The sequence below is a fragment of the Sinocyclocheilus grahami genome, unplaced genomic scaffold (assembly GCF_001515645.1).
Source record: "Sinocyclocheilus grahami isolate Dianchi unplaced genomic scaffold, SAMN03320097.WGS_v1.1 scaffold54.1, whole genome shotgun sequence".
NCBI classification, from domain to species: Eukaryota; Metazoa; Chordata; class Actinopteri; order Cypriniformes; family Cyprinidae; genus Sinocyclocheilus; species Sinocyclocheilus grahami.
Genome location: NW_015505233.1, coordinates 3,022,816 through 3,037,187, shown reverse-complemented (window position 1 = coordinate 3,037,187; position 14,372 = coordinate 3,022,816). Strand labels below are relative to the sequence as shown.

Genomic DNA, 14,372 nt, shown 5'->3' with positions numbered 1-14,372 from the left:
AAGTTGATGTATTTCCTCAGCGACCAGTACGGATCTGCTCCAGGCATGACGAAGCGGATATCGTCCTCTTTTGGAAGACCAAACAAAGTAGTTTCGCTTTCACAACGGAACACAGCGTCTCCACAGCATGATGGCGGCGGCAACAATACTACAGCGAGAATAAAAGTTACGCCTTCTTTCTTTGCGTGAACATTTGGGCGGCGTTATGCAAATCTTACCCACATCGTGACGTAGACATGTGGGGGCGTGTTAGAACGAGTCGTTTTAGGTAGGCATGGTTGACTCTTAACTTTTATAAAGAATATCTCTTTGGATTTGAGACTTTAGTCTTTGCAACTTTACAGATCTTCTTTATGCACCAAGAGCTTGTAACACTTCAAAGAGAAAGGAACAAATTGAAATCGCATCATATGACCCCTTTAAGATATTTTTGATGAAATCCTGAGCTTTCTGACCCTTCATAGACAGCAATGCAACGGACATGTTCAAGACCCAGAAAGGTAGTTAGGACATCATTAAAATAGTCCATGAGTCAACCGTGTCAATTGCATTGCTGTCTATGGAGGGTCAGAAAGCTCTCAGATTTCATCAAAAATAATTTAATATGTGTTCCGAAGATGAACAAAGGTCTTATGGGTTTGGAGTGATATGAGGGTGAGTAATTAATGACAGAATTTAAATTTTTATGTGAACTATCCCTTTAAGCATCATTCACAATGAAGGTTTGAATTTGAATGAAGTGAAAATATCATTCTGTCCCACAGTATTATTCCAAAGATGCTTAAATTCACAAAAAACCCTCTTCTGGTCTTTAGTTTAATCACCACTCTTTATTATTATTCTTATACTAGAGCAATTTATTTCTCTGAATCTGTTCAGACAAGTGTTTCTCTTGACCCTCGTCCAATCAGCAGTCATAAGGTTTTAAAAAGGACAAAACAGCACAATAAAGGCATCATTAAAATATTCTATATTACGTGCACTTTATTCCAAGTCTTCTGAAGTCATATGATAGCTTTGTGTGAGGAACAGACTACAATTTAAGTTTAATTTAAATCTTGCTATTACCATTCAGTTTCATTGTATGGCAAAGAGCAGCTTGGACATTCGAACAGGTTTCTAAAGACATCAGTTGTGAGTGAATGATGACAGAATCTTTATTTCTGGGTGAACTATCCCTTTAACAAACACTGGTGCTAAGTGACTGAAATAACTTCACAATAACCCTGTTGTGCTGGTAGATGGCAGAGCATGACTTAATACTGTGATTTCACTGGCGGTGATTTCAAGAGGACAGCATAATGGCAGCATTATTGCCACTATTCACTTTGCCACATATCTGACTGTTGTCTAGAGACAGATTTCATCATTTCGTTTGAATATTTGTCACAAACACACAGGTATGATGTAATAAATGCAGGTCTCTTAGCCAGTAACAATGTTTGTGTGTCAGAGCAGAAGTTCATATTGGTGTTTTGAATAGGGGCAGATTGATGATTGACAGGTAGAGCCATTAACAGAGTATACTGTATATCACACTGTATGAAAACATATATACAGATGCACTCAGATATACACATTTTGCATGTAAAAAAATATAATTTTTGTTAATTTACAATAATGTATTAACCAGGAAAATGTGTACTGTGTAACAGTCAAACCTGTTATATCCAGCTTGTAAGGTTTACCTTTAAATGTTGTACAGTCATGCAGTGCAACTCTGCAGCAGGTTCACTGCATGCTTACGCAAACCCACACTGATGTGAATGGACAGCCTCGGGAACAGCCTTTCAATTTGTATGTGTGAACATGCTGGCAGTGTCAGCAAGACAAAATGCCATGTATTCTTTCTGCTCTGGTCAGTGGCGCTGTTGTTCTCTCAGTCTGCCAGCAGAGGTCGTCCTTCACACAGCGCTGCCACAGAATGCCACATTTTTCTTACTGTCTAATCAGAAAAGCAGCCCCAGGAACAGAAGACTAATTTTAGAATATTGTATGCAGTTTTAAACATTTCTTGCCATAATCAGCTGTTTTAATTCCAGCTCTCTGTTTCTTTCACACATACAGAAGGAGCAGCTGTATACCTGGGCTCCAATGGGACAGAATGAGATCAGAACACCTGGGCGGCTCCAAACAATGTGGCCTCCGAGTCCGTCCCCCACTGCTGCACAGCTGCAAGTATGTGAACAAATATAGTTTTATATGTCCAAAGAAGGAACTGATATACTATTATTGCAATTTTTATGATATCTGATGTATATCATGGTACTGAATGATTGCCATATATATGGTAATTCTAAGAAAACCATGGAATCTTACATTTAGAAAAATATGGTGCTATGTCCAAAGTTAATATCATCCTTACTAAACATCTTGGAATTATCATGAAGTATTATGTAAATACCACGGTACGTGAATTTCAGCACTATGGTTTATCTCAAAGTACCCTATATTACCATCTAATACTGTACCATCACTTTACCATGGTGACACCCTAGTACCTTTTATACAGTGTGGGTAACAAAAACTTCCCATGCTAGTACCATTATTTAAGGATTTTGATGGTATTATATTTTTGAACATGGTACCATGTTAATACTGTGTTTTTGGAAATGTTATATGATAAAATGTTGGTATTTATTTAAAGTATATTGGATTACCATTTAAAATGTATAGTGTATGAATATGGTAATCATTCAGTACCATGCTAAATATCAACTTCAAAATGTATAATACCATGTTTTTGGGAATTTTGATGGTACTATGTTTTTTGAACATGGTGGCATGGTAGCCTAATAATACCATGTTTTTTGACATGTAATATGGTAAAATCTGAAAAAAGTTATTATTTGAAGTACCTTCCAGTACAATGTGAAAACCATTGTGTATGAATATGGTAATGATTCACTACCATGTTAAATACCTTGGTATTACCATCTGATTTAATTGCTGTACCCGCGTAAATTTGTGTTAGACCTGTGTGTAAGCAAACATGCATTTGCTTTTCTGTATCGTTCATGAATGTGCATGTTTGTGAGTGTAAACCCTTAGCTAGTTTTAAATCGTTCTCCATCAGGTTCAACACCCTTACATTGCTAAGAAAGTATTTTAGCACCTCACAAGCCATACATCTCTTTAGCGTTGCTATGAGACCTTCAGTAAACAGCATCCTAACAGCATTTAACTTGATCTAAACATCTGTCTAGCAGGCGCAGTGCCTGCCATTGCGTTTTAAGATCCACCATGTTTGAATTCTGAAATGATAAATGGCCGCTTGCATTCCAATGTTCAAAGCACACACGCAACACCTTATGTTACAGCTTATTCCTCATGTTTCTGGTAGGAATATTCTTTAATGTGATTCAGAATGCAGACGTCTTCGCAATTGGAACTGGCTTTACTGCCCTCTAGTTCTTGTGTTGAAATTTTTGCAGAACATGTCTTTTTTACAGTGGTACTTGTAATATTTAACATATATTATGGCCTGTAACACATGTGACCATATCAAATCGCATGAAGGAACTTCTCTGGCTACTAATGACTCTAGAATTCCTGAGGCCTGGAAGTTTGGAGCCAAAATTTTCCAAGCCTCCCTGGCTGTAGAAGAGGGTTTTGTGAATGAAAGCATCCCCCAAACCCATGTCAGTCTGACAAGGCCCAACATGTAACCAGACTCCATGTGTGTGATATGTTCTCCGTTCCCCCCAACCCTTCACACAGACCCACACAAGCTCTTTGAAGCCGTTTGAAGCTGTGTAATAGAAAGGCACAAACCCTTCCCTCTTCATTCCCAGAGACTCTGCGGCTCGTATTTTAAGAGTCCTCAGAGACAACTTCTGGAGTCTAGACTTGTTGGACTTCCTTGACCCTCGCTGCCAGATTGTATGTGTGCGTGATGAAGTTTGTCTCTGTATGTTGTGTGTGTGTTTATCACCGTGTTTGTGTGTTCGCCAAGTGCATCCCTTGTGTGTTGTGTGCTGATTTTTACACGCTGGCTGTGGTGGTTCATTCATTTCCCTGGGTTCGCTCTCTTCCCTTTATCCAGGAAGCACCGCTACATTTTCCCGATCAGCCAAAGTGCTTTTATTGACTTGTGGGACGCCACATGTGTGCCTGGTCTGTGTTATTAAGAAACATGGCCCCTTACTCACAAACACACACTCACTCATACCATTCCTCAGAAAACTGGGTCTCAAAGGGGAAACTAACATCCGCTAAAACAAGGCACTAACTCATGCAAGTACGATCGCATGTGACAGGAGGTGTCTGTGTTTTTCATTCCATGCTGCTGTTTCTTTTTAAAGATGTGAAGTCTCTCTTTTCTGTGTCCTGCTCTCCACAGGATGGATCCATGGGGCAATCTGGAATCGTTCTGGAAGGAACTTCCGTTTCCATTCAGGAGCTAGAGCGAACAATAGAAGAATTACTTGTGAAAATATCAGATATGGAAAAAGACAATGTTTTGGATGGCACAAAGCTTGGAACAAGGGATCGAGAAGTGGGTAGTTTCAATCGAACTCTTAAACAGACTAAAGTAAATGAACAACGAGTTCATTCAGCCATTCAGACCTCGCCTGCCGAGGAAGCCTTTAAACTTCCAGTGCCTTTATCAGACCAATCACATACTCCCAAATTAAGTGACACTGCCACTTCACCAGTGGGATTGCCCAATACCTGTAGCTGCCAAAGAACACAGGAAATCCCTCCCCCTGCACCACCACTACTTCCTGTTGTTTCAGGTTTCCCGACACCTTCAAAACAAGATGCATCAATACCTCCACCTCCTCCACCTCCACTCCCAGATACAACTCAGCTCCATCTGCCTTTCCCAGGTACGCCTCCACCCCCTCCACCTCCACTTCTAGGTATGGCTCCGCCCCATCTGCCACTCACGGGTACAGCTTCTTCCTCTCCACAACCTCCACTCCAATGTATGACTCTGCCCCCTCCACCGCCTCCGCTCCCAGATATTGTTCCACCACTTACACCTGTGGGCATGGCTCCACCTCATCCTCCACTCCCAGGCATGGCTCCACCCCCTCCACCTCCACTCCCAGGTATGGCCCCACCCCCTCCTCCTCCACCTCCTGGCTGTGGACCTCCACCTCCTCCTCCTCCACCTCCTGGCTGTGGACCCCCACCACCCCCTCCTCCACCTGGTTTTGGGCCACCACCACCATTCGGTCCCCCTCCACCCTTCATGGGGTTGGTGCCGTTTAGCATGACTCAGGACTCCGTCCCCCTGAAGGCTGTCATCGAGCCTCCACAGCCCATGAAACCACTCTACTGGACACGGATTCAGCTACATGCCAAAAAGTAATCACATGCCTCGTTGATTGAATGCTGCATGTTTTTGTAATGCGTATACTGAATGCTTGTTTCACCTTATTTAAATTCAGCCAAGGCTTGATTATGATCACACATGCGATAAGGCAAACTGATATTTTTATTTCCCTCGCTCATAGGGATGCCAAAAGTGCCCTGGTGTGGGAAAAGGTTCAAGAGCCATCAGTAGATTTTGACGAATTTGTGGAGCTGTTTGCCAAAAGCGCAGTCAAGGAAAAGAAGAAACCTATCTCAGATACCATAACAAAATCAAAGGCCAAACAGGTAAGAGGACTTTACTATACTCCCATTGATTAAAAACACTGGGTCCAGGACATTTTTGGATGTCCCAACAAGTAGTGGACCTTAGAAGGCTCCCCTCGTCTCAGCTCCCAGGACAACATTCCTGGTTGTCTTTCCTTGAAGATAGCTCTGCCCAGGCTCCCACCTCACCACACACAAAACCATTAACACTGATTTCACATGCACAGCTTGTGAATCAGAGCCTTACAGACATTCAGTAAATGTTATAAGATTTACTTAATGTTCCCTCAACCAAAGTGTGGCTATGAGGCTCTTTGATAAGATTGTTTACCATCAGAAACAACCCAGGCATCTACCACATCTGAATCTAATCTCGCTCTCTCTCTCTTCCTCTCTGGCAGTGGTGTGAAAATTAGTCACTGGTGAGAGTTTTGTGGTTCCTTTGTCTGGAGTCATGCAGATTTCTGATAACAACCCACTGCTACACAACAAGCACATTACAAACTGCATCACACAAACGAATTTAATTGTCCTGCAGCTGTGTTCTTCAACTATGAATTATGAATGGATATTCTGTGCAGTAATCAAGAAGATCATAAAAATTTTTCTTAAGAATTAAATACATTTATTCAGCAAGGATGCATTAACTTGATCAAAAAGACATTAATAATGTTCAAATAAGTGCTGTTCTTTTGAACGTTCTATTCATCAAAGTATTCTGGAAAGAAAGTATCACTGTTTCCACAGAAATATTAAGCAGCACAACTGTTTTCAACATTATTAATAATAGGAAATGTTTATTGAGCAACAAATCAGCATATTAAAATGATTTCAAACGGAACATGGGACATTGAAAACTGAAGTGATGGCTACTGAAAATTCACAGGAATAAATTACATTTTCAAATATTTAAAAATAGAAAACAGTTCTTTTTAATTGTAATAATATTTCATAATATTACTGTTTTTACTGTATTTTTGATCAAATAAATGCAACCTTGGTGAACATCAGACTTTGAACAGTCTTATATGTACAGTATATATATTTATGTGTATAAATATTTAGCATGGTGATACCATGTTTTTTCAGACATGTACCATGGCAATACCAACCTCTGGGGGGGGGGGAGGTTTTAATATGAACACGTTTTGAGAATACACAGTGGTATTGTCTACAAATAGGATAAATAACAAACTGGATTTTTTAACATGCAAATATTGAGAAATTCTGAGACTTTTGAAAGTTTTCTGTTTGCTCTCTCTCTCTCTCTCTCTCTGTGGTCTGTAAGATCTGAGGAATGGGGGGGGGGGGCTGTATTGAGTTAAACCCCACAACCCTCAACCCACCAGCCACCCCAGCGACTCCAGTCAGCCTAGTGTGGTCGTGCCACACTTTATGTGTGCGTGTGTGTGTAAGAGAAAGAGAGAGTGGGTGGGTGTGTGTGCATTAGATAATCTATTCAGCATTATTCACAGAATAGTTGCTTTAGGCTTACAGTTTGCACATATCAGTCAGAATTAAAGTGCTAATGTAATCAAATGCCCTTATAATTCACGTGAAATAGATGTATAAATTAAAAACAACTGCCTGAAGCTCCATTAGCATTAGTGTGTTTCCCACATCATTAACGTAGCACAGCACTCTGCAGTCGCGCTGTGTTTAGTGGTCATGAGCCCTGTGGAGATAATGAGAGCCAGCGGATAATGATTACACTGGGCCGCCATCACGCTTTCAAGTGTGGCCTGTACTAGAAGGTTTTCACGACTTCAAATTCTTTCCAACAATCAGAATTAGCATGTTGTTAACAGGCAGTCGTGAAAGAAGATATGTTTGCGAGCGCACTCAATGTATATGAGGAAAACTACAGGAAAACGTACTCGGTTACTAACGTAACCTCGGCTCCCTGAGATACGGGAACGAGTACTGCGTCTGCTAGACGCATATGGGAAAAAAGCCTTTTTCTCCTGAACTGAAGCCTATTTAATTCACGGAGTGAAACTGCATGGCCATTGGTTCGTGCAGGGCTTTAAAAACAAACCAATGGCGCGGCAGCGGAGCTGCATGAGCCTATGGCGACGAAGCCCGCCAAAGCCCGCCAGAATGGGCGGGGCATCTGGCTATATAAGCGGGCGCTAGCCACAGGATTCTCAGGTTTACTTCGACTGAAGTGACGAAGTGCAAGTGTCGTGCAGCTACATAGCACGGCCAGCAACGCAGTACTCGTTCCCGTATCTCAGGGAACCGAGGTTACGTTAGTAACCGAGTACGTTCCCTTTCAATACTTCACTCATACTGCGTCTGCTAGACGCATATGGAAACAGTCCAATCACGCCGTGCTAATGTAGTGGAACGACTAAAGGTATAACTTCCATAAGCAACCAATGCTTATAGAGAAGTCAACAATAACCCAAGGCTAAAGCGGGCTGAGCTTTCTAGCTCACACCCGGCCTGGTTAATCATTCCAGAGTATACCCGTAACTTTGACACCCAGGGGTCGAGAGCTAACAGGTGAACAATACCAGAGAACTTGGGCGTGGCACGGCCAAGGGCTCTCTGTCATGTCTGTTTATGCATTTCAAGCGGAAAGGATCCTGGCCCGTAAGGCCGGGACTTCCAGGTTATAAAACCCAGCCGGCCGCCTCACAAATATCCGCAATGGACACACCAGTGGACCATGCCCACGATGAGGCGATGCCTCTAGTTGAGTGGGCCCATGCTCCAATGGGGCATTGGAGACCCAAGGAAGAGTATGCTAGCAAGATGGCATCTACTATCCATCTAGAGAGTCTTTGCTTTGTAACCGGAAACCCCTTGCTGCGGTTACTGAAGCTGACAAAGAGTTGTTCCGATCGCCTATAGGGAGCGGAACGCTCAATATAGATTCTCAATGCCCTGACGGGGCAGAGCAGAGATAGCTTCTATATAGATTTGCTTTACTGAGTGCTAGAAGCAGAGCAGTCTTTAGCGATAGCGACCTAATGTTGGCGGCTTGTAGCGGCTCGAACATTGTACTTATCCAGCAGCTCTTGTAGAAAAGACAGCATCTCTGCTAATTAGGAAGTGAGAGGGTCTTTGCCACGGTTTAAACACCAGGCGGAGAAAAAAGACCACTTTAAGGCATAGAGGCGTCTCGTAGACGGAGCTCTAGCCTCCAAAATTGTGTTTAAGACTCGCTCTGGGATGCACGAAGGCTCCCGTTGAGCGGCCAGAGGTGTCCCGTTCGCTTGAGAGAGGAGATCCCGTCTCAGTGGAACAGGCCAAGGGGCCGCTATCAGTAGCTGAGTCAGCTCTGATAGCCACAACTGGTTCATCCACAGGGGGGCTACCAGGAGAACCCTGTGTTTTTGTTCCCTCACTCGCCTGATTACCTGTGGGATCAGAGCGATCGGGGGGAATGCATAAAGAAGGAGGTTGGGCCAATCATTTGGCCCAACGTTGAGAAATAAATTTGGCAGTGAGAGTTGTCTTCTGAGGCGAAGAGGTCTACCTCGGCCTCGCCGAAGATCTCCCAGATTTTCTGAACCATTTGCGGATGGAGCTTCCACTCCCCTGCTCTTTGATAATATGTCCGCTCCCCGGTTCAATTTGCCCGGTATATGCGCTGCCTTTAGCGAGCGCAGGTTGGATTGAGCCCACTCTAAGAAGCGCTCCACTAGCATGAAGAGGCGCTTTGAAGAGAGGCCGGTGAACAATACCAGAGAACTTGGGCGTGGCACGGCCAAGGGCTCTCTGTCATGTCTGTTTATGCATTTCAAGCGGAAAGGATCCTGGCCCGTAAGGCCAGGACTTCCAGGTTATAAAACCCAGCCGGCCGCCTCACAAATATCCGCAATGGACACACCAGTGGACCATGCCCACGATGAGGCGATGCCTCTAGTTGAGTGGGCCCATACTCCAATGGGGCATTGGAGGCCCAAGGAAGAGTATGCTAGCAAGATGGCATCTACTATCCATCTAGAGAGTCTTTGCTTTGTCACCGGTAACACCTTGCTGAGGTTACTGAAGAATGTTGGCGGCTTGTAGCGGCTCGAACATTGTACTTATCCAGCAGCTCTTGTAGAAAAGACAGCATCTCTGCTAATTAGGAAGTGAGAGGGTCTTTGCCGCGGTTTAAACACCAGGCGGAGAAAAAAGACCACTTTAAGGCATAGAGGCGTCTCGTAGACGGAGCTCTAGCCTCCAAAATTGTGTTTAAGACTCGCTCTGGGATGCACGAAGGCTCCCGTTGAGCGGCCAGAGGTGTCCCGTTCGCTTGAGAGAGGAGATCCCGTCTCAGTGGAACAGGCCAAGGGGCCGCTATCAGTAGCTGAGTCAGCTCTGATAGCCACAACTGGTTCATCCACAGGGGGGCTAATGAAAACTCTCTCTGCGGCGAGGCACGTGGGATCTGGGCCGGTGTGAGCTCGCTCGTGGCCGATCACTCAACCCCTTTTCCCTGCTGTTTTTTTCTCACAGGTCCCTGGGAGGAAGAAAACGGGAGGGTGCTGGGGGTGGAGTCGCTCTCTGAAAAGAAAGTGATCCGTGAGCGGAGAGAGGCGAGACTAAAACTCTCGCAATGAGAGCAATTAGTTCCCGTGAGCGCAGCTTCCGCATGGGGTTTCCCCAAGCAGGAAACGCACTCCTTGTGGCTGTCATCGGCGTGCAGGGGAGACCCGCACGAGCCGCAATAACGGCGTGGCATTTGCAACATCGCTGCTGCTCTTTTAGAAGCTCTTTGAAGTCACCGGATGGCGGCAGGGGAACCGGACCGGAACTGCTGCGTTGCTGGAGAAGCAGAGAAGAGGTCCCGATTCCAGCTGCAAAGGCGTGTCAACGGCGAGCGGCTTCTGATCAGCTTGAGACGTAGAGTCGTCGCTGAAGGAGAAGACATCTGAGAATCCTGTGGCGAGCGCCCGCTTATACAGCCAGATGCCCCGCCCATTCTGGCGGGCTTTGGCGGGCTTCGTCGCCATAGGCTCGTGCAGCGCCGCTGCCGCGCCATTGGTTCGTTTTTAAAGCCCTGCACGAACCAAAGGAAATAGGCTTCAGTTCAGGAGAAAAAGGTTTTTTCCCCCATATGCGTCTAGCAGACGCAGTACGAGTGAAGTATCGAAAGGGAACTATTAGAGGGCACAAGGTTTCAAAAACATATTAGTGCACTGCACTGCAAAAAAATTTTTTTTTTTAGTTTTTTTTAACTCAGTATTTTTATCTTGTTTTTTAGTACAAATATCACAACCTCTAAACATTCATAAATACATTTACTTGAGTAGTAAAATGACTTAAGGTATTAAATCTTGTTTTAAAAAAAAATGTAATTAAGTCAGTTTAAAAAGATTGTTTTTCTTAACCCACTGACAAAGCATAAACTTGCTTGTTTTTTTTCCAGAAAGCAAGACTTAATATCTTGTATTTTGATTTTTTTATATATATTTTTAATATAAAAAAGGCAAAAATAAAGAAAAAAATATTTTTTTTTGCAGTATGAAAAGACTATGTGAGGTATCCCATGCATCCACACACAACTTATTTAGAAATGTCTGATTTGAAGGGGCTGTCTGAAAGTGTCAAAATCTAACTTGGTTTAATATGACTAGACAGGTCTGTCATTTGCATAATTACTGTGGTGTTCCTTGGCAGAGCCAGCAACTGGAGAAAGTAAAGTTATTTTGATATATGTGGATGCTACGCATGAAAGAATGAGAGACAAAGACCTCTCCATAATACCATATGAGGAAACAGTCATAAATACTCATATTTTGGCTTTGTTTTTGGCTTCCTTATTAGGCCAAAGTACCTCTGTGTGATATTAAATTTATGAGGGCAGCTAGATGAAATACTGTTTATGTATTTTTGTCACCAGCAATAATATTCAGGGTAAACTGCGTTTAAATAATACTAAGTATAAAGTGGCTGATGTTTTATAACAGTAACACAATATACCGTCTCTCTCTCTCTCTCTCTTAGGTTGTCAAGCTGCTGAGTAACAAACGTTCTCAAGCGGTGGGGATTCTGATGTCCAGTCTTCATTTAGATATGAAAGATATTCAGAATGGTGAGCTTATTAATTAAATTATTATTATTGTTTGTTAGAGTCTTGATAGTGTGTGTTCATAGCTATACTTATGAGACCCACTACTCCTCTGAGAGATTCTGCTCAGCCTCCTGTCAGCATGTGACCTCTCTAAGAGGGGAAATAGGATGCCACAGCCAATTAAGAGTCATTGTTCGGTGCTGTTTATACAGTTACTGATTGTGTTTGAAAGCTGGAGGGAGAGGGGTTGGTTGCGTTTCAGGGTTCAAGAATAGGTTGATACTGTAGATCTTAATGGATGTGATGATTAGAGCCGCATCATCTTTCTTGTTGTGTTTTGTTCTTTTCCTATAGTTACTGTTTTACTCTGCTTTTGCATAAAGTCTCAATGTCCTGTTTCTCTGCTGAAGATATTTCCTCATCTGTCTCTTGGGTCTTTTTCTCTCTAATTTGTCTCTGTCTATCCCTCTTATTGCTGTCATCACTCTACCTGCTCATTCATCCCCTTGAATCGAGTATAAAGGAAATAATGCCATTTCTTCTCATCACAGGTTTGGGAATGTTAGACCTGTCTCTCAGCACCTAGAGCTATCCAGAACTCTTGATTGTGGATTTTGTTAGTTGGCGAAGGAGTCACTGTAATAGAATGCATAGGGAAAAGCCAAAACACTGCGACACCTACAGTAATTGGTAAAAGTAGAACCATTTTCAGAAGAGTTTATTATATCGCATATATATCTTCAGATTGTCTACACACATCTTTTGTCCCTTTTTTATCCATATATCTCAGATGACCTGTGTGTTTCTTGAGTTAAATTAAATAAACTTGTAAAAAGCAAAAAGAGTAAATGATGTTAGTCATTCACTCAATTGATTCATTGGTAACACTTTAGATTACAACCTGCAAAGAACTATGTACGTATACTGAATTTACGGTGTATGTTTCTGTAATTATAGTGTACCTATAAAGAACGTACGTGTAGATATAAGGGAACAATGTGTTACATTTGGGTAATAAGGGGGCAACAACCAGATATGTAACCTGCAAAGAACTGCGTAAGTAAACTGAAGTTACAGCATAACTTTTTTGTAATTATAGTGTACCTATTCAGTACCTCCTTGTAGGTATAAGGGCATAATATGCAAAGTTTGGGGAATAAAGGGGTAACAACCTGTAAAATTACAAATCATTTATACTGTAGTATTTTGAAACTAAGTGGTACCTATTCTAATATTACATGGTATGTATGGCCTAAACAACAATCTTATGTTTGGGAATGATTTAGAAAGGCGATATATATTTTTTTATAATTTTATATTGGTAATTTATTATAGGCGTATAGGTATTTTTTAACCATGGGGTACACATTCTATTATTAAAGGATGGACATGACAGAGATTACTGAACAACAAAACTGGACATCTAGTGAAATTAGTTAATGAGTTTCTGCTATGATTTATAATTCACAAGTCTACTTACGTAGTGAAAGCTTATTCGTCGATTTCAGCAACTTCACAGCAGCAACTTCTCAACACCACTATCACCAAATAACTTTGCATGATATACCATCAAGGTTCAATGCAGCTTAAAACAAGCTTACCTCTTTCCAGCTGTTTGCAGAAAAAATACATGATACAACATTTGTATTTCAGTGGATGTATACTGTGGTGTTTTTATAGCAAAAAACATATAGAGGGTTTAATTTGGCCATCGAACAATTCAATTAAAACTAGTGCAATATTTTTCTCTGTAATTACTGTGCAAATATACACTTGTTCTGTGTTTAAGTCCAACTTGTTCCTCCCTTGTTCCATGTAGTTACAGGGTAAATACAACATTTGCGGGCGGTAAATTAAAGTGGTGCTTTGTTCCCCCCCTGTTCCATGCAGTTACAGGGTAAATACAACATTTGCGGGCTGTAAATTAAAGTGGTGCTTGTTCCCCCTCTTGTTCCATGTAGTTACAGGGTAAATACAACATTTGCGGGCTGTAAATTAAAGTGGTGCTTTGTTGCCCCCTTGTTCCATGTAGTTACAGGGTAAGTGGCTACAACAGATTGATCTGAAACGATTGTTTATACAGTAGGTCATACGTATGTATGACATTACATTATATATACATTATATATCAGGTAATATCAATAAACATGGTGGGACTGTTATATTTAATTCAAATATTGTTTGCAATTTACTATAGGCCTACTGCTGGGTTAAATTAACCCAAAATGGGTTTTAAAATTAAAATCACACATAATATGACAACAGTAACAACACAGGCAACAGATAGCCTAATAAAAGATTAACATTTATTACACCAGTTCAGAAAAAACCAAAGCAACTCCATACTTATACAGCTTATACAGTTAAACCAAATTCTTTTGAAAAGCTTGTTTAAGAATAAATAGATTTTGTTCAATTTGTTCATGTTTTTCACCCACTGACAAAGTTAAACTATTATGGCCAAACCATCACGCCAATAAACACACAGTAATAAACACTGAAAGTCAAGATTAAACTGTGTATTATAGCGAACTGACAGGATTTTACCGTCTTTGATTTACCGTTTTGATCCACGTCCTCAAGCACCATTTTGACTAACTTAGTTCAGTTCCCGGTTTTATCGCTCATCAGTCACTGCTCAATGTTCTGAGAACATACTCGGACAAAACCCTCCAGTTTAAAAAAAACACATTCCAGTCAGTTTCAAAAATCTCTCTCCTCTTCGTTTCGATTAGTTTTCTTGTATTTTCTACACATATTCCTGTCATGA

At 41.8% G+C, this 14,372-nt stretch overlaps 1 protein-coding gene across 1 annotated transcript in view; it reads left to right on the top strand.

Moving 5' to 3' along the window:
- Nucleotides 1-14,372, top strand: part of fmn2a (formin 2a) — a 40,270-nt gene that overhangs the window by 7,310 nt on the left and 18,588 nt on the right. Inside the window, exons 3-6 of the mRNA XM_016269719.1 lie at nucleotides 2,068-2,178; nucleotides 4,343-5,316; nucleotides 5,466-5,610; nucleotides 11,536-11,623. Coding sequence (XP_016125205.1) covers nucleotides 2,068-2,178; nucleotides 4,343-5,316; nucleotides 5,466-5,610; nucleotides 11,536-11,623 — 1,318 coding nt within the window. The remainder of the gene's footprint in view (nucleotides 1-2,067; nucleotides 2,179-4,342; nucleotides 5,317-5,465; nucleotides 5,611-11,535; nucleotides 11,624-14,372) is intronic.